Source organism: Salmo salar, chromosome ssa02 (assembly GCF_905237065.1).
Source record: "Salmo salar chromosome ssa02, Ssal_v3.1, whole genome shotgun sequence".
In the NCBI taxonomy this organism is placed as follows: Eukaryota; Metazoa; Chordata; class Actinopteri; order Salmoniformes; family Salmonidae; genus Salmo; species Salmo salar.
Window position 1 is genome coordinate 4,242,501 of NC_059443.1, and position 27,500 is coordinate 4,270,000.

General features: G+C 45.6%; 1 protein-coding gene across 7 annotated transcripts in view; it reads right to left on the reverse strand.

Moving 5' to 3' along the window:
* The window catches only part of LOC106606175 (protein MTSS 1), a 156,041-nt gene that overhangs the window by 36,162 nt on the left and 92,379 nt on the right, over positions 1-27,500 (reverse strand). For 5 of the 7 annotated variants that reach the window (XM_045696620.1, XM_045696626.1, XM_045696618.1 and 2 more), the window contains exons 4-7: positions 8,998-9,082; positions 7,565-7,656; positions 4,209-4,283; positions 203-214 (exon numbers count right to left, since the gene is read on the reverse strand). In XM_045696620.1, coding sequence (XP_045552576.1) covers positions 203-214; positions 4,209-4,283; positions 7,565-7,656; positions 8,998-9,082 — 264 coding nt within the window. The remainder of the gene's footprint in view (positions 1-202; positions 215-4,208; positions 4,284-7,564; positions 7,657-8,997; positions 9,083-27,500) is intronic. The other 2 variants (XM_045696622.1, XM_045696619.1) reach the window with 1 other exon arrangement.

Here is a 27,500-nt window from a genome sequence, read left to right on the forward strand (position 1 = left end):
AGAGAAAGAGAGAGAGGAAGAGAGCGAGAGGGGTAGTGGAAGGAGCAGAACAGAACGGGACACTAAACAGCATAGCAGCACAAGGTAGACTGACAGACTGACTGAAACCCTGGACCCCACAGAGAGGCTGCAAAGCAGGCTGGAGGGCTGACAGACTGACTAACAGACTAACAGACAGACCACCAGTCTGTTACACACTTACCCAGGGCATCAGCTGCAGGGCAACAACAACAGGTGCCAAGGGGGGGGGGGGAATAAGGTCGACGACACGGCCGTAAAGAAGAAAACATTTCAGTCAGTCAAGAGGCCTGAAGGAGACTGCACAATTCATGTTGCTAATATGTGTCACTGTGACTGTCACTGTGACTGTCACTGTGACTGCCACTGTGACTGCCACTGTGACTGCCACTGCCACTGTGACTGCCACTGTGACTGTCACTGCCACTGTGACTGCCACTGTGACTGCCACTGTGACTGCCACTGTGCGTCTAATAATGGCCCTTTAGCTTTACCAGACTCTTAGGATAAACTAAGTAACTTACAAAATGGTCAGCATTGCCACTGACATATATCACCATATTCATTATATGACCCAACATGGGTCTAGCTGTTTGATCTGCCAAAGAGGACTGTGTGAGGGTGAACGTGTTGTACTAATAACACACTTCCTAATGAAGAGGCCAAGCTGGAAAAACATGTTGGAAGAATTCAGTCTAGACAGATATATGGTGTTAAACGCTCCACTGTACATGTGTCCAAAGGTGAAAACTTCCCCTTGAAGTCAGGATGGACTCATTCCTTTTAGCTCCAAGTAAAGCATAGGGCCTCTCATAGGGGAGACTAGAAACGTGTGTATTGATCCAAACTTGTAGAAAAACTAGACATTTAGGATAGCTAGATCAGTGTTTCAAGTGGTTTTAATCAAGACATTTAGGCTAGCTAGTTTCGTGTTTCAGCTGGTTTTGATTATTTAGGCGAGCTAGTTCAGTGTTTTAGCTAGTTTTTATAATTTAGGCTAGCCAGTTCAGTGTTTCAGCTGGTTTTTATAATTAAGGCTAGCTAGTTCAGTGTTTCAGCTGGTTTTTATAATTTAGGTTAGCCAGTTCAGTGTTTCAGCTGGTTTTGAGCTACAGCGTTGCCAACACGATACTAACAGAAACTCTGCTCCAATCAGAAACTCTGTTTCCAAGTAAGGTAATGTTTACCATGCTAGACATCCAGATTGTTAATCAGTCATTATCAGTGCTGGGGTAATGTTTCCTGCTAGCATCAGATTTTAATCAGTCTGGGGTATCCATGCTAACATCATGTTTCAGTGCTGGGGAATGCTTCTCTATTTTTTATTTGATATAACCTTTATTTAACTAGGCAAGTCAGTTAAGAACAAATTCTTATTTACAATGACGGACTCGGACGGCGCTGAGCCAAATGTGCGCCGCAGTCACGTCTGTTTAAAGGACCGGACCAAAATGCAGCGTGTTCGTAGTTCCACATATTTATTAAACGTGAAACTGAATGCAATACACATAAATACTTGAAAACACAAAAACAACAAACCGTGACGCAGAGAGGAAAACACACTACTCAAAAGATAATAACCCACAAACAGGAAGAGAAAAACCCCTACTTAAATATGATCTCTAATCAGAGGCAATGAGGATCAGCTGCCTCCAATTAGAGATCAACCTCAAACAATCCCAACATAGAAATAGAAAAACTAGAACTTAAACATAGAAATAGAAAACATAGAACAACCCAAAACACCCCCTGTCACGCCCTGCCCTACTCTACTATAGAAAATGACATCTTACTAGGGTCAGGACATGACAGCCGCCCTATGGGACTCCCAATCACGGCCGGTTGTGATACAGTGTGGATTCGAACCAGGTTGTCTGTAGTGACGCCTCTAGCACTGACATGCAGTGTCTTAGACCACTGCGCCACTTGGTGCACACTGCTAAATACTGCTCCTCTAGATAGGACATCTAATAACACTACAATAAGACCAGGTGCACACTGCTAAATACTGCTCCTCTAGATAGTACATCTAATAACACTACAATAAGACCAGGTGCATACTGCTAAATACTGCTCCTCTAGATAGTACATCTAATAACACTACAATAAGACCAGGTGCACACTGCTAAATACTGCTCCTCTAGATAGGACATCTAATAACACTACAATAAGACCAGGTGCATACTGCTAAATACTGCTCCTCTAGATAGGACATCTAATAACACTACAATAAGACCAGGTGCACACTGCTAAATACTGCTTCTCTAGATAGGACATCTAATAACACTACAATAAGACCAGGTGCATACTGCTAAATACTGCTCCTCTAGATAGGATATCTAATAACACTTCAATAAGACCAGGTGCACACTGCTAAATACTGCTCCTCTAGATAGGACATCTAATAACACTACAATAAGACCAGGTGCACACTGCTAAATACTGCTCCTCTCGATAGGATATCTAATAACACTACAATAAGACCAGGTGCACACTGCTAAATACTGCTCCTCTAGATAGGATATCTAATAACACTTCAATAAGACCAGGTGCACACTGCTAAATACTGCTCCTCTAGATAGGACATCTAATAACACTACAATAAGACCAGGTGCACACTGCTAAATACTGCTCCTCTCGATAGGACATCTAATAACACTACAATAAGACCAGGTGCATACTGCTAAATACTGCTCCTCTAGATAGGACATCTAATAACACTACAATAAGACCAGGTGCACACTGCTAAATACTGCTCCTCTAGATAGGACATCTAATAACACTACAATAAGACCAGGTGCACACTGCTAAATACTGCTCCTCTAGATAGGACATCTAATAACACTACAATAAGACCAGGTGCACACTGCTAAATACTGCTCCTCTAGATAGGACATCTAATAACACTACAATAAGACCAGGTGCACACTGCTAAATACTGCTCCTCTAGATAGGATATCTAATAACACTACAATAAGACCAGGTGCACACTGCTAAATACTGCACCATGGAAATACAACAGCACAGTATTTGAGCTAAAGAAGTTTCAAAAAGAGTTGAAGTTCACTTTGAAAGCAGAAAATGCATAGATGTTTTGGTCCATTTAAGATGGACATTTTGAAATTTCAACTGGACTTTTGTCACTCAAGATAACTGACAGCTTGAATAGGAGCTTCCATAGATACTCTCTCTCTGTCTATCTGTCTAGACACATATTGAACCTTTTCAATAGCGTCTCCATTTCCTTTCATGGTGCGTAGGCCTACACAAAGACTGACTGACTGCATGCGTATTCAATTGGGATGTGCTGTCCTACGAGGGAGAAAGGACGACACAAACGGATACTCAGTAGTTGAGCAGAGAATCTGTTCCAAATGGCACCCTATTTCCTGTGTAGTGCACTTCTTTGGGCCCTATAGACCCTGTACTAAAGTAGTGCACTATATAGGGAATAGGGTGCCATTTGGGACACAGCCAGTGTCCTGGTTTCAGTATAATGACAGACAATATGAGCTGATGTTGTTGTTTTTACTCCATGTTTCCAGACATCATTCAGATAGATTCATGTGTACAAATGATATCTGCCAATCCACAGAGTCTGACAGGGATCAGGAACATTCTTACATAACCAACAGAAACCATAGCATAGAGTAAGGACATTCAGTAGGGAGGATGTTCAACTCAATTTGCATGTCCATTTGCCTAAGCGTACCAAATGTACGTAGAGATGTACTATATATAATAAATGTTACATAAATATGTACTGTGTTTTATACTGTAGAGTCCCTGAGTGGCCTCATTGACGTTCAACTCTATTTGCTTTAGACTACATGGAATGTGTAGGTAGGACCTCAAGGGGAAACAACAGCCCATAGAGGTACAGGGTTTATACTTTACTTCATACGGCCAAGCCCACAGACATTATATGTATCGTACATATGTTGTAATAACTCTATTTGTATGGCACAGCCAGTAGAGAAGTGAAGCAGGACGGGACGGGACGGGACGGGACGAGACGAGACAGACAGACAGACAGACAGACAGACAACAGACAGACAGACAGACAGACAGACAGACAGACAGACAGACAGACAGACAGACAGACAGACAGACAGACAGACAGACAGACAGACAGACAGACAGACAGACAGACAGACAGACAGACAGACAGACAGACGGATAGAGTCTACCTTTCTTTGCCTTCTTCTGTAGCTTCAGAGTGTCTAAAGACTTCTTCTTGATCTCACTCCGAACTTTCTTGTACTCTGTGGGGGGGAAATGGGGTCAACAGCGTGTCAGGAAACCCTAAAGCTGAGCACAGTCAGTGGATATTACAACATTTCTAGAGGTGGTAAAAGGTGAAGTAGCTGACTGGTATACATGTTATTCTGTCGTTTATCAGCCATTTACTAAACACCTATAACTCATTGGTTCACTATTGTGCCAAATAGTGAGCTCATATGTGACTGACCCTGTCTTGTTGGTTTTGACGCATGTTTTACTAAATTGTACAATAAAACAAAATTCGGGTCAAAGAGGAAAAGAAAATAAGCTAAACTCTAAACAGAGAGTGAATGTTGACTGTGGTGTGCAGAGGTATATATATATATATATATAACTATTTCAGCCACACCCGTTGCTGACAGGTGTATAAAATCGAGCACACAGCCATGTAATCTCCATAGACAAACATTGGCAGTATAATGGCTTTACTGAAGAGCTCAGTGACTTTCAAAGTAGCACCGTCATAGGATGCCACTTTTCCAACAAGTCAGTTCGTCAAATTTCTGCCCTGCTAGAGCTGCTCCGGTCAACTGTAAGTGCTGTTATTGTGAAGTGGAAACGTCTAGGTGCAACAACGGCTCAGCCGCGAAGTGGCCACACAAGCTCATAGGACGGGATCGCCGAGTGCTGATGCTCGTAAAACTTTGTGACTAGCTTGTTCCAACTTTGTGGCAACAATTTGGGAAGGCCCTTTCCTGTTTCAGCATGACAATGCCGTACAGAAATGGTTTATTGAGATCGGTGTGGAAGAACTTGACTGGCCTGCACAGAGCACTGACCTCAACCCCATCGAACACCTTTGGGATTAATTGGAACGCAGACTGTGAGCCAGGCCTAATCGCCCCAACATCAGTGCCCGACCTCACTAATGCTCTTGTGGCTGAATGGAAGCAAATCCTCGCAGCAATGTTACAACATCTAGTGGAAAGCCTTCCCAGAAGAGTGGAGGCTGTTATAGCAGCAATGTCCCAACATCTAGTGGAAAGCCTTCCCAGAAGAGTGGAGGCTGTTATAGCAGCAATGTTCCAACATCTAGTGGAAAGCCTTCCCAGAAGAGTGGAGGCTGTTATAGCAGCAAAGGGGGGGGACCAACTCCATATTAATGGTCATGATTTTGGAATGAGATGTTCGACTAGCAGGTGTCCACATACTTTTGTTCATGTAGTGTATATTACACTGGCTTGTAGTGTATGGTTATATTATTATACAGTTGAAGTCGGAAGTTTACATACACTTAGGTTGGAGTCATTAAAACTCGTTTTTCAACCACGCCACAAATTTCTTGTCAACAAACTATAGTTTTGGCAAGTCGGTTAGGACATCTACTTTGTGCATGACACAAGTAATTTTTCCAACAATTGTTTACAGACAGATTATTTCATTTATAATTCACCGTATCACAATTCCAGTGGGTCAGAAGTTTGAAGGTACCACATTCATCTGTACAAACAATAGTACGCAGGTATAAACACCATGGGACCACGCAGCCGTCATACCGTTCAGGAAGGAGACGCGTTCTCTCTTCTAGAGATGAACGTACTTTGTTGCGAAAAGTGCAAATCAATCCCAGAACAACAGAAAAGGACCTTGTGAAGATGCTGGAGGAAACAGGTACGAAAGTATCTATATCCACAGTAAAACGAGCCCTATATCAACATAACCTGAAAGGCCGCTCAGCAAGGAAGAAGCCACTGCTCCAAAACCGCCATAAAAAAGCCAGACTACGGTTTGCAACTGCACATGGGGAAAAGATCGTACTTTTTGGAGAAATGTCCTCTGGTCTGATGAAACAAAAATAGAACTGTTTGGCCATAATGACCATCGTTATGTTTGGAGGAAAAAGGGGGAGGCTTGCAAGCCGAAGAACACCATCCCAACCGTGAAGGACGGGGGTGGCAGTATCATGTTGTGGGGGTGCTTTTCTGCAGGAGGGACTGGTGCACTTCACAAAATAGATGAGGAAGGAAATGATGTGCATTAAAGCAGCATCTCAAGACATCAGTCAGGAAGTTAAAGCTTGGTCGCAAATGGGTCTTCCAAATGGACAATGACCCCAAGCATACGTCCAAAGTTGTGGCAAAATGGCTTAATTAAGGACAACAAAGTCAAGGTATTGGAGTGGCCATCACAAAGCCCTGAAAATTTGTGGGCAGAACTGAAAAAGCGTGTGCGAGCAAGGAGGCCTACAAACCTGACTCAGTTACACCAGCTCTGTCAGGAGGAATGGGCCAAAATGTACCCAACTTATTGTGGGAAGCTTGCGGAAGGCTACCCGAAACGTTTGACCCAAGTTAAACAATTTAAAGGCAATGCTACCAAATACTAATTGAGTGTATGTAAACTTCTGACCCACTGGGAATGTGATGAAAGAAATAAAAGCTGAAATAAATCATTCTTTCTACTATTATTCTGACATTTCACATTCTTAAAATAAAGTGGTGATCCTAACTGACCTAAGACAGGGAATTTTTACTAGGATTAAATGTCAGGAATTGTGAAAAACTGAGTTTAAATGTATTTGGCTAAAGTGTATGTAAACTTCCGACTTCAACTGTATATACAAATATATATACCCCCCTCTCTCTCTCTATATATCTATATGTTATGATGATACCTTTAGCATGGTCCTTATCCAGAGTGTTGGTTCCTCTCTATATTATTATATATCTATATGTTATGATGGTACCTTTAGCATGGTCCTTATCCAGAGTGTTGGTTCCTCTCTATATTATTATATATCTATATGTTATGATGGTACCTTTAGCATGGTCCTTATCCAGAGTGTTGGTTCCTCTCTATATTATTATATATCTATATGTTATGATGGTACCTTTAGCATGGTCCTTATCCAGAGTGTTGGTTCCTCTCTATATTATTATATATCTATATGTTATGATGGTACCTTTAGCATGGTCCTTATCCAGAGTGTTGGTTCCTCTCTATATTATTATATATCTATATGTTATGATGGTACCTTTAGCATGGTCCTTATCCAGAGTGTTGGTTCCTCTCTATATTATTATATATCTATATGTTATGATGGTACCTTTAGCATGGTCCTTATCCAGAGTGTTGGTTCCTCTCTATATTATTATATATCTATATGTTATGATGGTACCTTTAGCATGGTCCTTATCCAGAGTGTTGGTTCCTCTCTATATTATTATATATCTATATGTTATGATGGTACCTTTAGCATGGTCCTTATCCAGAGTGTTGGTTCCTCTCTATATTATTATATATCTATATGTTATGATGGTACCTTTAGCATGGTCCTTATCCAGTGTGTTAGTTCCTCTCTTCCACTCCTCCATCTGATCCTGTAGAGGGTTGATCATGCAGTCCATGAAAGCCCTGCAGGTCACAGCAATCACAAAGGTGAGAAACATTAGAAATCCAGTATTGTTTATTAGGATCTCTCCTAGCCCACCAAAAGGCTAGTCTTTCAGTAGAGAGGGGCATAGTGGTGATGAGGTGGCGGGGCATAGTGGTGATGAGGTGGCGGGGCATAGTTGTGATGTGGGGGCGGGGCATAGTGGTGATGGGGGGCGGGGCATAGTGGTGATGTGGGGCGGGGCATATCGGTGATGAGGGGGTGGGGCATAGCGGTGATGAGGGAGCGGGGCAGAGCGGTGATGAGGGGGCGGGGCATAATAGTGATGCGGGGGCAGGGCAGAGCAGTGATGAGGGGCGGGGCATAGCGGTGATGTGGGGCGGGGCATAGCGGTGATGAGGGGTGGGGCATAGCGGTGATGTGGGGGCGGGGTATAGTGGTGATGAGGAGGCGGGGCATAGTGGTGGTGAGGGGCGGGGCAAAGCAGTGATGAGGGGGCGGGGCATAGCGGTGATGTGGGGGCGGGGCATAGCAGTGATGAGGGGGTGGGGCATAGCGGTGATGAGGGAGCGGGGCAGAGCGGTGATGAGGGGGCGGGGCATAATAGTGATGCGGGGGCGGGGCAGAGCAATGATGGGGCGGGGCATAGTGGTGATGAGGGGGCGGGGCAGAGCGGTGATGAGGGGGCGGGCCATAGTGGTGATGAGTGGTCAGGGCATAACAGTGATGGGGCGGGGCATAGTGGTGGTGACTGTGTGTGTGTTTTTCATTATGTGTGTTTGTGGTGTGTGTGTCTGTCTGTGTGTATGTGTTTTTGGTGTGTGTGTGTGTGTGTGTGTGTGTGTGTGTGTGTGTGTGTGTGTGTGTGTGTCTGTCTGTGTGTATGTGTTTTTGGTGTGTGTGTGTGTGTGTGTGTGTGTGTGTGTGTGTGTGTGTAGCTAGGCTTGACCACAGGCACCTAGGTTTACTACTTCACACTGTCACAGCCATGGAGACGCAAGAAGAATTTATCCAAAATGCCTTGAAGAAATTAGAGATCTCCCTGTGTGTGTGTGTCGTGGACCAGACATGCCCCTGAGACAGTGGAATGCTGGGAAAGAGTAGAATCGGCTGAGCTGGGTGACATTCTACAGATTCATCAGTAATGTCTCACTTTAACGACACTGTTACACACACACACACACACACACACACACACACACACACACACACACACACACACACACACACACACACACACACACACACACACACACACACACACACACACACACTTCTTAATTTTGTTCAAAGTGACATGTACTACAAATCAATGGTAAATGATGGTCTAGTAGTGTGGTTGTAAATGAGAACATCCTTACATTGAAAAGTCTCTGAGCTTGGCCTCGATGCTTCTGTGTCTCATACACATCCTGGTTAGAGCTGAACCAATGTCCCTGGTGCCTCCTGTAACACACAAACAATACATCCTGGTTAGAGCTGAACCAATGTCCCTGGTGCCTCCTGTAACACACAAACAATACATCCTGGTTAGAGCTGAACCAATGTCCCTGGTGCCTCCTGTAACACACAAACAATACATCCTGGTTAGAGCTGAACCAATGTCCCTGGTGCCTCCTGTAACACACAAACAATACATCCTGGTTAGAGCTGAACCAATGTCCCTGGTGCCTCCTGTAACACACAAACAATACATCCTGGTTAGAGCTGAACCAATGTCCCTGGTGTCCCTGGTGTTATCCAAGCCTGAGACTGGGTTTGGTAATTAATGATGATAGATAAATAGGAAGTTTCTGCATGAGTGCTTTGTAAATAAACACTAGAGAATGCTGCTCTCTCCTTACATACAAAGACGCCCAACCCACTTTTTGATACAAAACACAATGGTGAGTTGTAACATCACCACCAGTAATAAACCTAAAGGCCCAATGAGGGAGGGAGAGGACAGGCCTGGAATTTCAGGATTTTAGGGGCAAGGCCATATGGCCTTCAAGAGGTGCCAGGGAACCAAGGCTATCTGCTAGGGCACCAAGGCTATCTGCTAGGGCACCAAGGCTATCTGCTAGGGCACCAAGGCTATCTGCTAGGGCACCAAGGCTATCTGCTAGGGCACCAAGGCTATCTGCTAGGGTACCAAGGCTATCTGCTAGGGTACCAAGGCTATCTGCTAGGGAACCAAGGCTATCTGCTAGGGTACCAAGGCTATCTGCTAGGGTACCAAGGCTATCTGCTAGGGCACCAAGGCTATCTGCTAGGGTACCAAGGCTATCTGCTAGGGAACCAAGGCTATCTGCTAGGGTACCAAGGCTATCTGCTAGGGCACCAAGGCTATCTGCTAGGGTACCAAGGCTATCTGCTAGGGCACCAAGGCTATCTGCTAGGGTACCAAGGCTATCTGCTAGGGCACCAAGGCTATCTGCTAGGGCACCAAGGCTATCTGCTAGGGCACCAAGGCTATCTGCTAGGGCACCAAGGCTATCTGCTAGGGCACCAAGGCTATCTGCTAGGGTACCAAGGCTATCTGCTAGGGCACCAAGGCTATCTGCTAGGGTACCAAGGCTATCTGCTAGGGTACCAAGGCTATCTGCTAGGGCACCAAGGCTATCTGCTAGGGTACCAAGGCTATCTGCTAGGGCACCAAGGCTATCTGCTAGGGCACCAAGGCTATCTGCTAGGGCACCAAGGCTATCTGCTAGGGTACCAAGGCTATCTGCTAGGGTACCAAGGCTATCTGCTAGGGCACCAAGGCTATCTGCTAGGGTACCAAGGCTATCTGCTAGGGTACCAAGGCTATCTGCTAGGGTACCAAGGCTATCTGCTAGGGCACCAAGGCTATCTGCTAGGGCACCAAGGCTATCTGCTAGGGTACCAAGGCTATCTGCTAGGGCACCAAGGCTATCTGCTAGGGTACCAAGGCTATCTGCTAGGGCACCAAGGCTATCTGCTAGAGTACCAAGGCAATCTGCTAGGGTACCAAGGCTATCCGCTAGGGCACCAAGGCTATCTGCTAGGGTACCAAGGCAATCTGCTAGGACACCAAGGCTATCTGCTAGGACACCAAGGCTATCTGCTAGGGTACCAAGGCAATCTGCTAGGGCACCAAGGCTATCTGCTAGGACACCAAGGCTATCTGCTAGGACACCAAGGCTATCTGCTAGGGTACCAAGGCAATCTGCTAGGGCACCAAGGCTATCTGCTAGGACACCAAGGCCATCTGCTAGGGCACCAAGGCTATCTGCTAGGGTACCAAGGCTATCTGCAAAGGCACCAAGGCCATCTGCTAGGGTACCAAGGCTATCTGCTAGGGTACCAAGGCCATCTGCTAGGACACCAAGGCCATCTGCTAGGGCACCAAGGCTATCTGCAAGGGCACCAAGGCCATCTGCTAGGGCACCAAGGCTATCTGCAAGGGCACCAAGGCCATCTGCTAGGGCACCAAGGCCATCTGCTAGGACACCAAGGCCATCTGCTAGGGCACCAAGGCTATCTGCTAGGACACCAAGGCTATCTGCTAGGGTACCAAGGCTATCTGCTAGGGCACCAAGGCCATCTGCTAGGGTACCAACGATATTAACCAAAATAGCCAACTAAATTGTTTTGAAAACTGAAAAACGCTGTTCTGTTAAGAAAAACATAAGTGTATGTAAATGTACACAAATAATGAATTAGCCTGCCTGTCAAAGAGTAGGGGGTAGACTATGGTATTGGCTATAGTTTGTCTCTGCAAATGAAACCGCTCGCATTTGCAGTGCGCTTTGGAGAAGTGTGTTTTCCTGCTAATTGCATTGTGGAACATGTGCGCATTGCTGCGCTTATAATGTGAAGATATAGTCTAATAGTTTATAATGTGAAGATATAGACTAATAGTTTATAATGTGAAGATATAGACTAACAGTTTATAATGTGAAGATATAGACTAACAGTTTATAATGTGAAGATATAGACTAATAGTTTATAATGTGAAGATATAGACTAATAGTTTATAATGTGAAGATATAGACTAATAGTTTATAATGTGAAGGTATAGACTAATAGTTTATAATGTGAAGATATAGACTAATAGTTTAGAATGTGAAGATATAGACTAACAGTTTATAATGTGAAGATATAGACTAACAGTTTAGAATGTGAAGATATAGACTAACAGTTTATAATGTGAAGATATAGACTAATAGTTTATAATGTGAAGATATAGACTAATAGTTTATAATGTGAAGATATAGACTAACAGTTTATAATGTGAAGATATAGACTAACAGTTTATAATGTGAAGATATAGACTAATAGTTTAGAATGTGAAGATATAGACTAATAGTTTATAATGTGAAGATATAGTCTAACAGTTTATAATGTGAAGATATAGACTAACAGTTTATAATGTGAAGATATAGACTAATAGTTTATAATGTGAAGATATAGACTAACAGTTTATAATGTGAAGATATAGACTAATAGTTTATAATGTGAAGATATAGTCTAACAGTTTATAATGTGAAGATATAGACTAACAGTTTAGAATGTGAAAATATAGACTAATAGTTTATCAACATTTTAAGCTAAATCTTCTGATCTGTTGCATCAGCCTCATTGCTTTTAAAATGTTTTTTTTATTTGATGTTGGCTACAGTGGTTGTATTAATTTGTGATCTGTCGTCCCACAACTGTCCCAGAGTCTGTTTGGAATATTTATTTCTCACACAGAAGGACAAGCTGACCAATAGAATGGATCAACGGTTGTACTATGGGGGATAGTAGATTAACATAGGCTAGTGCTCTTGCTGTTTGTTACTCATCTTGTTGGCTGACCTAAAAGGAAATGTGGACAGTTTCTTTGTAACATGTTTAATATGCACCTCTAAATTCGATAAGGACGCGTACCGTTGAATCCCCGATGCGTCTTCACTAGTAGCCGAGCTGGGGCCTCACAGATCCCATCACATGATAGGCATTGGCTAATAAGAATTGAGATATCTGAAAAAGTCATGTGAGTGAGAGGTGCTTTGGAGCAGGCCAATTGGCAGCTGGGAGAAGGGATTTACAATTATTATATTCAGCCCAAGTGCACAATGGCCACTATGGTGGCTGCAAGGCATGGATGTTTTTAGAGGGCATTACGGCCACACAAGGGGGCATCGAAGACCATGGCCGTCGATGCCACCGGGAAATTCTGTGTTTAGCTGGGCATGTGGTCCATGTATGGGAGAGGAGAGTAGCAATGAGGTGCCACAACACGCTTGTCAAATTCCACCAGGGGTACCTAGCCTACACAAAGGCCCCTGGTCCCCCTAAACACTGGAAGACCGCCCATGGTCCCCCTAAACACTGAAAGGTCCCAGCAGCTGTACGACCCCCGAGGCCCAGGGACTGAGCTGCAGCGGACGGACACATTGTATCCCTCACGGGGACTTCCTCCCAGGGTATTGTTCCCTGTTCTGTTCCCCTCTGCCTCATCAACAGGACAGAGCAGCTACGACAGGACAGGGCCCCTGCTGAACTACAACACCCCATTAACTAAGGCTCTGCAGCCTAACATGACTCTAACATAGACACTAGAGAGACACAGACAGGACTCAAGGGAACACTACAGCTGAAGTGGCCTGGTCCAGATGTCAATGTGCTTTAGCTTAGTCAACTCCTTTATCGTTTTCAGCTTGGCTAGAGCACACAGGCCTTTAGGTCTGGGAGCAAGCTAGTAGCTCCCGAGTGGCCGCAGCGGTCTAAGGTACTGCATCTCAGTGCTAGAGGCGTCACTACAGACATCCTGGTTCGATTCCAGGCTGTATCACAACCGGCCGTGATTGGGAGTCCCATAGGGCGGCGCACAATTGGCCCAGCGTCGTCGGGGTTTGGCCGGGGTAGGCCGTCATTGTAAATAAGAATTTGTTCTTAACTGACTTGCCTAGTTAAATAAAAGGTTAAATAAAGGTTAGATAAAGGTTAAATAAAAGGTTAAATAAAGAAATGACAATAATAAAAGCAGCATAAAGGTTACTCACTGTAATGCCCTACAAGGCAGGTTTCATTTGCTCTTGGCTAGCCTTACAGCCTCTATGCCTCGGCTCAAAACGCCAAACCATGCTACGACTGACTAATCTGCTAGGAGATTAATTAGAAATAAAAAGGCCTTTTTACAAATCACTTCCTCTGGTTTAAAGAGCTATTAATGTTTATTAACACTGCAGGGTCCCATTTAGGCTTAACACACAGCCTGGATGAAGGACAGACAGACAGACAGACAGACAGACAGACAGACAGACAGACAGACAGACAGACAGACAGACAGACAGACAGACAGACAGACAGACAGACAGACAGACAGACAGACAGACAGACAGACTGGATGAAATACAGACAGACAGACAGCCTGGATGAAGGACAGACAGACGGACGGACGGACGGACGGACGGACGGACGGACAGAGAGACAGACAGACAGACAGACAGAGACAGACAGACAGACAGACAGACTGGATGAAGTACAGACAGACAGACAGACAGACAGACAGACAGACAGACAGACAGACAGACAGACAGACAGACAGACAGACAGACAGACAGACAGACAGACAGACAGACAGACAGACAGACAGACAGACAGACAGACGTGTGTGTACAGTTGGTGTGTGTTCCTGTCTGTGTTTAGCTGGGCACGTGGTCCATGTATCCATGCCCAGCCTATGGCAGTAAAGCCTCACCAGAACCCTACAATCAGCTGGGGCCTCCTCTAGACCAGTCAACACTCCAAGCCAGATGAGAGGCTTGACATTGACTGGCAGGATCATTGTCTGTCCTCAGTGCCCTGCCCAGTGGGAGTGAAGGTCTGTTCTGTTTAACCCTGCATGGAGCAGACTGCTCTACTGTGGAATGAATGAACAGCTCTGCAGGACGGGACTTCAAAATCACTTCCAGAAACTCACTGAGACCTACTGCTTTTGTTGGAGCTTGTATGGTAGTGGGTGAGGGTGGAGGGTGATTTGTTAACAGCTTATAATAACCCCACAATAACCCATCTTAGACCCCTTGATACAGGGTTGGATCTTAGCCCCCTTGATACAAGGTTGGATCTTAGACCCCTTGGTACAGGGTTGGATCTTAGCCCCTTAGATACAGGGTTGGATCTTAGCCCCCTTGATACAGGGTTGGATCTTAGCCCCCTTGATACAGGGTTGGATCTTAGCCCCCTTGATACAGGGTTGGATCTTAGCCCCCTTGATACAGGGTTGGATCTTAGACCCCTTGGTACAGGGTTGGATCTTAGCCCCTTAGATACAGGGTTGGATCTTAGCCCCCTTGATACAGGGTTGGATCTTAGCCCCCTTGGTACAGGGTTGGATCTTAGCCCCTTAGATACAGGGTTGGATCTTAGCCCCCTTGGTACAGGGTTGGATCTTAGCCCCCTTGGTACAGGGTTGGATCTTAGACCCCTTGATACAGGGTTGGATCTTTGCCCCCTTGATACAAGGTTGGATCTTAGACCCCTTGATACAGGGTTGGATCTTAGACCCCTTGATACAGGGTTGGATCTTAGTCCCCTTGATACAGGGTTGGATCTTAGCCCCCTTGATACAGGGTTGGATATTAGATCCCTTGATACAGGGTTGGATCTTGGGCCCCTTGATACAGGGTTGGATCTTAGCCCCCTTGATACAGGGTTGGATCTTGGGCCCCTTGATACAGGGTTGGATATTAGATCCCTTGATACAGGGTTGGATCTTAGCCCCCTTGATACAGGGTTGGATCTTAGACCCCTTGATACAGGGTTGGATCTTAGACCCCTTGATACAGGGTTGGATCTTAGACCCCTTGATACAGGGTTGGATCTTAGACCCCTTGATACAGGGTTGGATCTTAGACTCCTTGATACAGGGTTGGATCTTAGCCCCCTTGATACAGGGTTGGATCTTAGACCCCTTGATACAGGGTTGGATCTTAGACCCCTTAGTACAGGGTTGGATCTTGGGCCCCTTGATACAGAGGTTGGATTTGGCGGGTTGTGGCCAGAAAATGCAGCTGTGTTTGGGTCTTAGGCCTTACGAATGTCAGGGGCCATTCAGACAGAACAGGAGTAGAGACAACGTCCAGAGAAGAGTTTAAACTCGGGTTGGGCGGGATCCAGATTTTTATACTGTTCTTGTACCATACCGGGTTATACGGTATTACCGGCAGTGCACACAAGGGGTTTGATTTCTTTCCAAACGTAAAAAAAAAAAAACGGACGCTAGCTAAATGCTAACAAAGTACTAGCGAATTCCATAGAATTCTATAGCGGATGCTAGCTAAATGCTAACAAGCGAATTCCCATAGCGGACCTTAGCTAAATGCTAACATGCGCAAGCTAATTGGAAGGACAAACAATCCAGCTCATAAAGTTATACAACTATCTCAAAAGGCTCCTCACAGTTTGCTGCACGCACAAAACAATATTAGACAGTAGGGATCTGGATCCAGGAGGGGATTGGTTGTCTCTGCTTTAACCAATACGCTTGATCTTGCAAGCTAGCCACTTAGCAAACAAACCAAATGCATAGCTGGAGCCCCGGAGAGAATTGATTTGGCACATGTTAGATAGTTAAACTTATAAAATATTTAGCTGGCAAACATTAGTAGTGAATTTCAAGTGTAACCTGATCACCTCTCTTGCGCTGCACGACAGTGGGTTGTCACGTCACAAAGCTTTCGTTTGCTCTGTGTGGTGTTTGTAAACAAACATACACAATGTACACAAAAGTATGTGGACACCCCTTCAAATTCCAAACTGCAAATTCCAAACTGGGCTGTTTTTCATGGTTCAGGCTCGGCCCCTTAGTTTCCTGTGAATGGATACAGCATGCAATGACATTATAGATGATTCTGTGCTTCCAACTTTGTGACAACAGTTTGGTGAAGGCCCTTTCAGCATGACAATGCCCCCTGTGCACAAAGGTTCATACAGAAATGGTTTGTCGAGATCGTTGTCGGAAGAACTTGACTGGCCTGCACAGAGCCCTGACCTCAACCCCATTGAACACCTTTGGGATGAATTGGAACGTCGACTGCGAGCCAGGCCTAATCGCCCAACATCAGTGCCCGACCTCACTAATGCTCATGGCTGAATGGAAGTAAGTCCCCGCAGCAATGTTCCAACATCGAGTAGGAAAGCCTTCCCAGAAGAGTGGAGGCTGTTATAGCAGCAATGTTCCAACATCGAGTAGGAAAGCCTTCCCAGAAGAGTGGAGGCTGTTATAGCAGCAATGTTCCAACATCTAGTGGAAAGCCTTCCCAGAAGAGTGGAGGCTGTTATAGCAGCAATGTTCCAACATCGAGTAGGAAAGCCTTCCCAGAAGAGTGGAGGCTGTTATAGCAGCAATGTTCCAACATCGAGTAGGAAAGCCTTCCCAGAAGAGTGGAGGCTGTTATAGCAGCAATGTTCCAACATCTAGTGGAAAGCCTTCCCAGAAGAGTGGAGGCTGTTATAGCAGCAATGTTCCAACATCTAGTGGAAAGCCTTCCCAGAAGAGTGGAGGCTGTTATAGCAGGGAAGGGGGGGACCAACTCCATATTAATGCCCGTGATTTTGTATTGAGATGTTGGACGAGCAGGTGTCCACATACTTTTGTTCATGTAGTGTACCTCGGCATACTGAGGGAAGCCTAGTTTAAACACATTGCTACTGTGCTTGTAAAGACTTCAGACAAAACCACCGGCTTGACCAACCGTGTAATGAAACCCTTTCATGGCGCTACAGTATAACGCAGTCTGAAATGGCACTGTATGTTTACAGACACTTAAAATGACAGCAGAATACGGAAATGGACAAAGCCAGACTGCAACAGAAGTTCTTAGCTATCATTCATCATTAGCTATCAGTCTCACTATTCTGTTAATAAAGAAGTGACTTTTTCCCTGAAATTAACTGGACAATGTGTAAAGATAATGTAGAGTAAATGTGACAAAATAGTTTCTCTCTGTTATCCTTTCACAATCTCATTATCTTGACGACAAGGAGGTCAGTCTCTAGTCTCATAAGAGCACACTGTAACACTGAGTTGTGAACCCTGATTGTTTTCACTCAATCCCTCTGTGTCTCTCTCTCACTCCGTCTGTCCGTCTGTCTCTCTGAACTAAAACCAGCAGCAGAACCTAAAACCTCAGGTCCGCCTGAGACACAGTCCACCTCTTGTTTCTGATAATAAATGTACAGTCTACAGAGAAAGAGAGAGAGCGAGAGAGAAAAAGGGAGAGAGACACATACACAGACAGACAGACAGACAGACAGACAGACAGACAGACAGACAGACAGACAGACAGACAGACAGACAGACAGACAGACAGACAGACAGACAGACAGAGAAAGAGAGAGAATTGAATTGAGAGAGAGAAAGTGAGAGAGAGAGAGAGAGAGAGAGAGAGAGAGAGAGAGAGAGAATTGAATTGAGAGAGAGAGAGAGAGAAAGTGAGAGAGAGAGGAGAGGGAGAGAGCTGTTTTTATTTGAGCCCCTTTATGAGATGCTGTCACTTATCCCTCTTTACCTCAGATTGACTAGTTGTTATATGAGAGGGTGTGTAGGTCACCTCTCTTTACCTCAGATTGACTAGTTGTTATATGAGAGGGTGTGGAGGTCACCTCTCTTTACCTCAGATTGACTAGCTGTTATATGAGAGGGTGTGGAGGTCACCTCTCTTTACCTCAGATTGACTAGTTGTTATATGAGAGGGTGTGGAGGTCACCTCTCTTTACCTCAGATTGACTAGTTGTTATATGAGAGGGTGTGGAGGTCACCTCTCTTTACCTCAGATTGACTAGTTGTTATATGAGAGGGTGTGGAGGTCACCTCTCTTTACCTCAGATTGACTAGTTGTTATATGAGAGGGTGTGGAGGTCACCTCTCTTTATCTCAGATTGACTAGTTGTTATATGAGAGGGTGTGGAGGTCACCTCTCTTTACCTCAGATTGACTAGTTGTTATATGAGAGGGTGTGGAGGTCACCTCTCTTTACCTCAGATTGACTAGTTGTTATATGAGAGGGTGTGGAGGTCACCTCTCTTTACCACAGATTGACTAGTTGTTATATGAGAGGGTGTGGTGGTCACCTCTCTTTACCTCAGATTGACTAGTTGTTATACGAGAGGGTGTGGAGGTCAGCTCTCTTTACCTCAGATTGACTAGTTGTTATACGAGAGGGTGTGGAGGTCAGCTCTCTTTACCTCAGATTGACTAGTTGTTATATGAGAGGGTGTGGTGGTCACCTCTCTTTACCACAGATTGACTAGTTGTTATATGAGAGGGTGTGGTGGTCACCTCTCTTTACCACAGATTGACTAGTTGTTATATGAGAGGGTGTGGAGGTCACCTCTCTTTACCTCAGATTGACTAGTTGTTATATGAGAGGGTGTGGAGGTCAGCTCTCTTTACCTCAGATTGACTAGTTGTTATATGAGAGGGTGTGGTGGTCACCTCTCTTTACCACAGATTGACTAGTTGTTATATGAGAGGGTGTGGTGGTCACCTCTCTTTACCACAGATTGACTAGTTGTTATATGAGAGGGTGTGGAGGTCACCTCTCTTTACCTCAGATTGACTAGTTGTTATATGAGAGGGTGTGGTGGTCACCTCTCTTTACCTCAGATTGACTAGTTGTTATATGAGAGGGTGTGGTGACAGTAGGATATACAACCCTCTTTTTCCTATCACACAGTCAGGAACAATAATACAATACAGCCATATTGATAGTCCCCCTATGAGATATCAGCTGATGTACGAAGGGCTATATAAAAATAAATTTGATTGATTGATTGACAGTCATAGTGATACTGTTCCTATGGTGACAGTCATAGTGATACTGTTCCTATGGTGACAGTCATAGTGATACTGTTCCTATGGTGACAGTCATAGTGATACTGTTCCTATGGTGACAGTCATAGTGATACTGTTCCTATGGTGATAGTCATAGTGCTACTGTTCCTATGGTGACAGTCATAGTGCTACTGTTCCTATGGTGATAGTCATAGTGATACTGTTCCTATGGTGATAGTCATAGTGATACTGTTCCTATGGTGATAGTCATAGTGATACTGTTCCTATGGTGATAGTCATAGTGCTACTGTTCCTATGGTGACAGTCATAGTGCTACTGTTCCTATGGTGATAGTCATAGTGATACTGTTCCTATGGTGATAGTCATAGTGATACTGTTCCTATGGTGATAGTCATAGTGATACTGTTCCTATGGTGATAGTCATAGTGATACTGTTCCTATGGTGACAGTCATAGTGATACTGTTCCTATGGTGATAGTCATAGTGATACTGTTCCTATGGTGACAGTCATAGTGATACTGTTCCTATGGTGACAGTCATAGTGATACTGTTCCTATGGTGATAGTCATAGTGATACTGTTCCTATGGTGATAGTCATAGTGATACTGTTCCTATGGTGATAGTCATAGTGATACTGTTCCTATGGTGATAGTCATAGTGATACTGTTCCTATGGTGATAGTCATAGTGATACTGTTCCTATGGTGATAGTCATAGTGATACTGTTCCTATGGTGATAGTCATAGTGATACTGTTCCTATGGTGACAGTGATAGTGATACTGTTCCTATGGTGATAGTCATAGTGATACTGTTCCTATGGTGATAGTCATAGTGATACTGTTCCTATGGTGATAGTCATAGTGATACTGTTCCTATGGTGACAGTCATAGTGATACTGTTCCTATGGTGACAGTCATAGTGATACTGTTCCTATGGTGATAGTCATAGTGATACTGTTCCTATGGTGATAGTCATAGTGATACTGTTCCTATGGTGATAGTCATAGTGATACTGTTCCTATGGTGACAGGTCATAGTGATACTGTTCCTATGGTGACAGTCATAGTGATACTGTTCCTATGGTGATAGTCATAGTGATACTGTTCCTATGGTGATAGTCATAGTGATACTGTTCCTATGGTGTGCCCTCCTGAACAGGACCCTGGTATAAGGAAGCTACCCCAGACAGGGAACCCCAACCTGGGTTGTAAAATCTCAGGTTCTAACACGACACATATGATCCCTTCCTACATGAGAGGGACATGCATTCTGGCAGTCCTGCTGACAGCTCTTCCTGTATAACAAGTCCAACCCAGAGAGAGTCTTCACAGTCACCATGACAGAAGACTTCGTTCCTTCGTGGTTGTTCACATTTGTTTCACCAAAACAAACAAGCATGCCATAAAAATAGCTTTCTTTAGTTCTACTGACGCGGCCACACTGATTCCAGCTTTAGAAGGAACAGAGAGGTCTGATCCTCCCCTGTTCCTCTCTGATCCTCCCTGTCCCTCTCTGATCCTCCCTGTTCCTATCTGATCCTCCCTGTTCCTCTCTGATCCTCCCTGTCCCTCTCTGATCCTCCCTGTTCCTATCTGATCCTCCCTGTTCCTCTCTGATCCTCCCTGTTCCTATCTGATCCTCCCTGTTCCTATCTGATCCTCCCTGTTCCTCTCTGATCCTCCCTGTCCCTCTCTGATCCTCCCTGTTCCTATCTGATCCTCCCTGTTCCTCTCTGATCCTCCCTGTTCCTATCTGTTCCTCCCTGTTCCTCTCTGATCCTCCCTGTTCCTCTCTGATCCTCCCTGTTCCTCTTTCCTCCCTGTTCTCTCTGATCCTCCCTGTTCTCTGATCCTCCCTGTGTTCCTCTCTGATCCTCCCTGTTCCTCTCTGATCCTCCCACCTGTTCCCTCTCTGATCCTCCCTGTTCCTATCTGATCCTCCCTGTTCCTATCTGATCCTCTCTGTTCCTCTGATCCTCCCTGTTCCTCTCTGATCCTCCCCTGTTCCTCTCTCTGATCCTCCCTGTTCCTCTCTGATCCTCTCTGTTCCTATCTGATCCTCTCTGTTTCCTATCGATCCTCCCTGTCCCCCTCTCTGATCCTCTCTGTTCCTATCTGATCCCCTCTGTTCCTATCTGATCCTCCCTGTTCCCTCTCCTGATCCTCCCTGTCCCTCTCGATCCTCCCTGTTCCTCTCCGATCCTCCCTGTTCTCCTCCCGATCCTCCCTGTCCCTCTCTGATCCTCCCTGTTCCTCTCTGATCCTCCTGTTCCTATCTGATCCTCTCTGTTCCTAGTCTGATCCTCTCTGTTCCTATCTGATCTCCCCCTGTTCCTATCTGATCCTCTCTGTTCCTATCTGATCCTCCCTGTTCCTACCGATCCTCCCTGTTCCTATCTGATCCTCTCTGTCCCTATCTGATCCCCCTGTTCCTCTCTGATCCCCTCCCCCTGTTCCATATCTGATCCTCCCTGTTCCTATCTGATCTCCCTGTTCCTACGATCCTCCCTGTTCCTCCCTGTTCCTATCTGTTCCTCCCTGTTCCTATCTGATCCTCCCTGTTCTCTCTGATCCTCCCTGTTCCTCTCTGATCCTCCCTGTTCCTCTCTGTTCCTCCTGTTCCTATCTGATCCTCCCTGTTCCTATTCGATCCTCCCTGTTCCTCCCTGTTCCTTCTGTTCCTCCCTGTTCCTATCTGATCCTCCCTGTTCCTCTCTGATCCTCCCTGTTCCTCTCTGATCCTCCCCTGTTCCTCTCTGTTCCTCCCTGTTCCTATCTGATATTCCCTGTGGATCAGAGAGGTACAGAGAGGAAGAAAAGGTAAAGAGAAGTATTTAATTGTGTAGTCTGGTGTTTCTCACGCCATCCGTTGGTTTGAGCCTTTAGCCAAGACAGCGGTGTGGAAGCTGGGCTCTGACCTCTACAATGATTGGCTGGTTCCCTTGGTAGACCGAGGCAGAGTGTGTGTGTGTTAGAATGTGGTGGTTCTGCGCTCTTCCAGGGTTGCTCTGGGAGAGAAAACCTTGGCTCCCTTCTGTTTTACCACCAGTGAAGCAGATGACAGCCGCTGGTAGGAAACACATGGTGGCTGGGCTTGATGCTCCCCAGTTAAAAGCAGCAGAACTCAGAGACATGCTGAAACATCTGTTAACCATAACATGAGGACATTATCACACTCTAAAGGGAGAACTTCAACTGAACTGGACATAGATGGATTCTATGTACCATCCAATTCAGTATCCTAAGTGACTGGTATTGAACTGGCACCACAAATGAATGAATCGTCCACAACCCTCCCCTCTGTCTGCTCTGTAGTTGACTTTAACAGTCCATCTCCTTCCAACGTCCAGAAACATTCCATCTCCTCCATCCTCTCATTGGTTGACAGCGGTCAGTGAGGCCCTGGGACTGTCAGTGTGGGAGTGTTCAGTCAACAGGTGTATACCAGGGTTAATAGTAGAGTCAGTGTGGGAGTGTTCAGTCAACAGGTGTATACCAGGGTTAATAGTAGAGTCAGTGTGGGAGTGTTCAGTCAACAGGTGTATACCAGGGTTAATAGTAGAGTCAGTGTGGGAGTGTTCAGTCAACAGGTGTATACCAGGGTTAATAGCTGGCTAGCTAACACTGTAGAGAGAAGAGAAGCTCCAGGCCCTGGCCTGCTTCCAGGCTGTCTGTCACTGTGAGGCCTCAGCCAGGCCACCTGTCTACCCAGCTCTGAGGAGGAAGATGGGGTTGGGTTGGACAGTGGAGGTGGGGACAGACTGTCAGCTGGTGCTGATGGATGGAGAGGTGTGCTTCTCAGGACTAATTAAAGGCACCGACCTGTCGGCCAGCCATGTCAGTCGTTCATTCAGCCAGTCAGCTGGGGCCACCATTGGGGAATGTCCTTCCTTTCATCATTATACCGCAGACCTGGGTTCAAGTAGTATTTGAAAGTATTTCTAAAACTTAAGATGGGCTTCATTGAGCTGCCTTGGTGAAATGGAATCAGTAGAATATTGACAAAACCGCAAACCTTGTCCATCTGGCAGGTTAAAGTAATTTAAATATTTCAAAAATAACTTGAACCCATGTCTGCGCCTACGTTTCCTCCTTTAGCTGTCACCTTCCAGTCGTCTGTCCTCAGGGATGACTCATTCATTATTACCAGAGCGGCTCATACTGTTCTCTTGGTGGTGTGTGTGTGTGTGTGTGTGTGTGTGTGTGTGTGTGTGTTAGTGTGTGTGTGTGTGTGTGTGTGTGTGTGTGTGTGTGTGTGTGTGTGTGTGTGTGTGTGTGTGTGTGTGTGTGTGTGTGTGTGTGTGTGTGTGTGTGTGTGTGTGTGTGTGTGTGTGTGTGTGTTAGCAGGGGAATGTGATCTGTCATCATGGATGTTTCTAAAGGACTTGTTAATGTAGTCCGTTCCTGCAGTCATTGACCAAAAGTGCCTCTTTGGCCTCATGGGTGGAATGTTATTCATATTTTTCATAATTTCATTATTAATAAAAATAAAAAAATGAACTATGAAATTCCAGTGTTTCTCTGTCAAACAGTTTTGTTATATTTCAGTCTTCTGTGATGTATATAAAGTGTAATATTGGGATGAAACTTCAAATTGAATACATTTCTAACTATATATATATATATATTTAAGCCCATAACCATGTAAGTGAGGTGAATACTTTTGTTTCAAAGTGCATTTGTTTAAGACTACTAACGATCACTCTGTGACCCTGATTTAACCCACTGCAGTAAAAGGTTACAACCAGTTTTGTAGGCGGGTGGGTATTTGGTTTGTGACACACTAGTCATGGCTAGCCAATGTCTCATGTCTTCTTCCTCTACATAACTAGTCATGGCTAGCCAATGTCTCATGTCTTCTTCCTCTACATAACTAGTCATGTCTAGCCAATGTCTCATGTCTTCTTCCTCTACTTAACTAGTCATGGCTAGCCAATGTCTCATGTCTTCTTCCTCTACATAACTAGTCATGTCTAGCCAATGTCTCATGTCTTCTTCCTCTACATAACTAGTCATGGCTAGCCAATGTCTCATGTCTTCTTCCTCTACTTAACTAGTCATGGCTAGCCAATGTCTCATGTCTTCTTCCTCTACATAACTAGTCATGTCTAGCCAATGTCTCATGTCTTCTTCCTCTACATAACTAGTCATGTCTAGCCAATGTCTCATGTCTTCTTCCTCTACATAACTAGTCATGGCTAGCCAATGTCTCATGTCTTCTTCCTCTACTTAACTAGTCATGTCTAGCCAATGTCTCATGTCTTCTTCCTCTACATAACTAGTCTTGGCTAGCCAATGTCTCATGTCTTCTTCCTCTACATAACTAGTCATGTCTAGCCAATGTCTCATGTCTTCTTCCTCTACATAACTAGTCATGTCTAGCCAATGTCTCATGTCTTCTTCCTCTACATAACTAGTCATGTCTAGCCAATGTCTCATGTCTTCTTCCTCTACATAACTAGTCATGGCTAGCCAATGTCTCATGTCTTCTTCCTCTACTTAACTAGTCATGTCTAGCCAATGTCTCATGTCTTCTTCCTCTACATAACTAGTCATGTCTAGCCAATGTCTCATGTCTTCTTCCTCTCCTTAACTAGTCATGGCTAGCCAATGTCTCATGTCTGGTTTGGGAGCAGAAGTAGTTGTTCCTCTGAGGAGATATCACAGTTCATTGGCGTCATCAAAGAAGCATCGGTATCTTTCATCTCTCTGCTTGTTCTCTCTCTCTCTCTCTCTCTCTCTCTCTCTCTCTCTCTCTCTCTCTCTCTCTCTCTCTCTCTCTCTCTCTCTCTCTCTCTCTCTCTCTCAAAATGACAGGTTTCATCACCCAGTGCATCCAGGGTGAAACCAAGCCATAAACCACACACTTTCTCTGCCAGCCTCCCCCCTCCATTCCTCCCCACCTGCCTGCCATCTCTTCTGCTTACTGCTACAAAACAGAGGTTATTCGAGTTCACCTCCACAGCTGCCTATTGCAGGTCTGCCAGTCCACAGACAGTGTCAAGTGGAGACTAGTGTCTGTCTTTATCACTGTCCCATATGGCACCCTATTCCCTATTTGGTACACTCACCTTGCAACAGGGCCACTTGTAAAAGAGACCTTGGTCTCAATGGGACTCCCCTGTCTAAATAAAGATGAAATGTAGGGAATAGGGTGGTATTTGGGACCCATCCTGACTCTGCCCTCTCAAGACTTTCCATGAGGGAGAGGTGACAAGGTGACGGTTAACAGAATAATACTGTCTGTCGCTACCTCACTTTCCAAACAAGGTTCATGAACAGAGGATGATGAAATTCATGAAAGATATTCAGTAACTGTTGGAAGGCAACTGAAGTGGACTTTAAAAATACGTATTTATTGTTTAAACCTAAGGTGTATCAGAAGAGACACAGGCTGACAGTGTTGACAGACTGCTGATAGGACAGATTCCCTGCCTGGTCTCCGTGTTGACAGACTGCTGATAGGTCAGATTCCCTGCCTGGTCTCCGTGTTGACAGACTGCTGATAGGTCAGATTCCCTGCCTGGTCTCCGTGTTGACAGACTGCTGATAGGTCAGATTCCCTGCCTGGTCTCCGTGTTGACAGACTGCTGATAGGACAGATTCCCTGCCTGGTCTCCGTGTTGACAGACTGCTGATAGGTCAGATTCCCTGCCTGGTCTCCGTGTTGACAGACTGCTGATAGGTCAGATTCCCCTGCCTGGTCTCCGTGTTGACAGACTGCTGATAGGTCAGATTCCCTGCCTGGTCTCCGTGTTGACAGACTGCTGATAGGTCAGATTCCCTGCCTGGTCTCCGTGTTGACAGACTGCTGATAGGTCAGATTCCCTGCCTGGTCTCCGTGTTGACAGACTGCTGATAGGTCAGATTCCCTGCCTGGTCTCCGTGTTGACAGACTGCTGATAGGTCAGATTCCCTGCCTGGTCTCCGTGTTGACAGACTGCTGATAGGTCAGATTCCCTGCCTGGTCTCCTGTTGACAGACTGCTGATAGGGACAGATTCCCTGCCTGGTCTCCGTGTTGACAGACTGCTGATAGGACAGATTCCCTGCCTGGTCTCCGTGTTGACAGACTGCTGATAGGACAGATTCCCTGCCTGGTCTCCGTGTTGACAGACTGCTGATAGGTCAGATTCCCTGCCTGGTCTCCGTGTTGACAGACTGCTGATAGGACAGATTCCCTGCCTGGTCTCCGTGTTGACAGACTGCTGATAGGTCAGATTCCCTGCCTGGTCTCCGTGTTGACAGACTGCTGATAGGTCAGATTCCCTGCCTGGTCTCCGTGTTGACAGACTGCTGATAGGACAGATTCCCTGCCTGGTCTCCGTGTTGACAGACTGCTGATAGGTCAGATTCCCTGCCTGGTCTCCGTGTTGACAGACTGCTGATAGGTCAGATTCCCTGCCTGGTCTCCGTGTTGACAGACTGCTGATAGGTCAGATTCCCTGCCTGGTCTCCGTGTTGACAGACTGCTGATAGGTCAGATTCCCTGCCTGGTCTCCGTGTTGACAGACTGCTGATAGGTCAGATTCCCTGCCTGGTCTCCGTGTTGACAGACTGCTGATAGGTCAGATTCCCTGCCTGGTCTCCGTGTTGACAGACTGCTGATAGGACAGATTCCCTGCCTGGTCTCCCGTGTTGACAGACTGCTGATAGGACAGATTCCCTGCCTGGTCTCCGTGTTGACAGACTGCTGATAGGACAGATTCCCTGCCTGGTCTCCCGTGTTGACAGACTGCTGATAGGTCAGATTCCCTGCCTGGTCTCCGTGTTGACAGACTGCTGATAGGTCAGATTCCCTGCCTGGTCTCCGTGTTGACAGACTGCTGATAGGTCAGATTCCCTGCCTGGTCTCCGTGTTGACAGACTGCTGATAGGTCAGATTCCCTGCCTGGTCTCCGTGTTGACAGACTGCTGATAGGTCAGATTCCCTGCCTGGTCTCCGTGTTGACAGAATGGCTGCATGGACCAGGGGGAGTTCTGTTACCCCTCGGCCCCAGAACACCAGAGTTCTGTTACCCCTCGGCCCCAGAACACCAGAGTTCTGTTACCCCTCGGCCCCAGAACACCAGA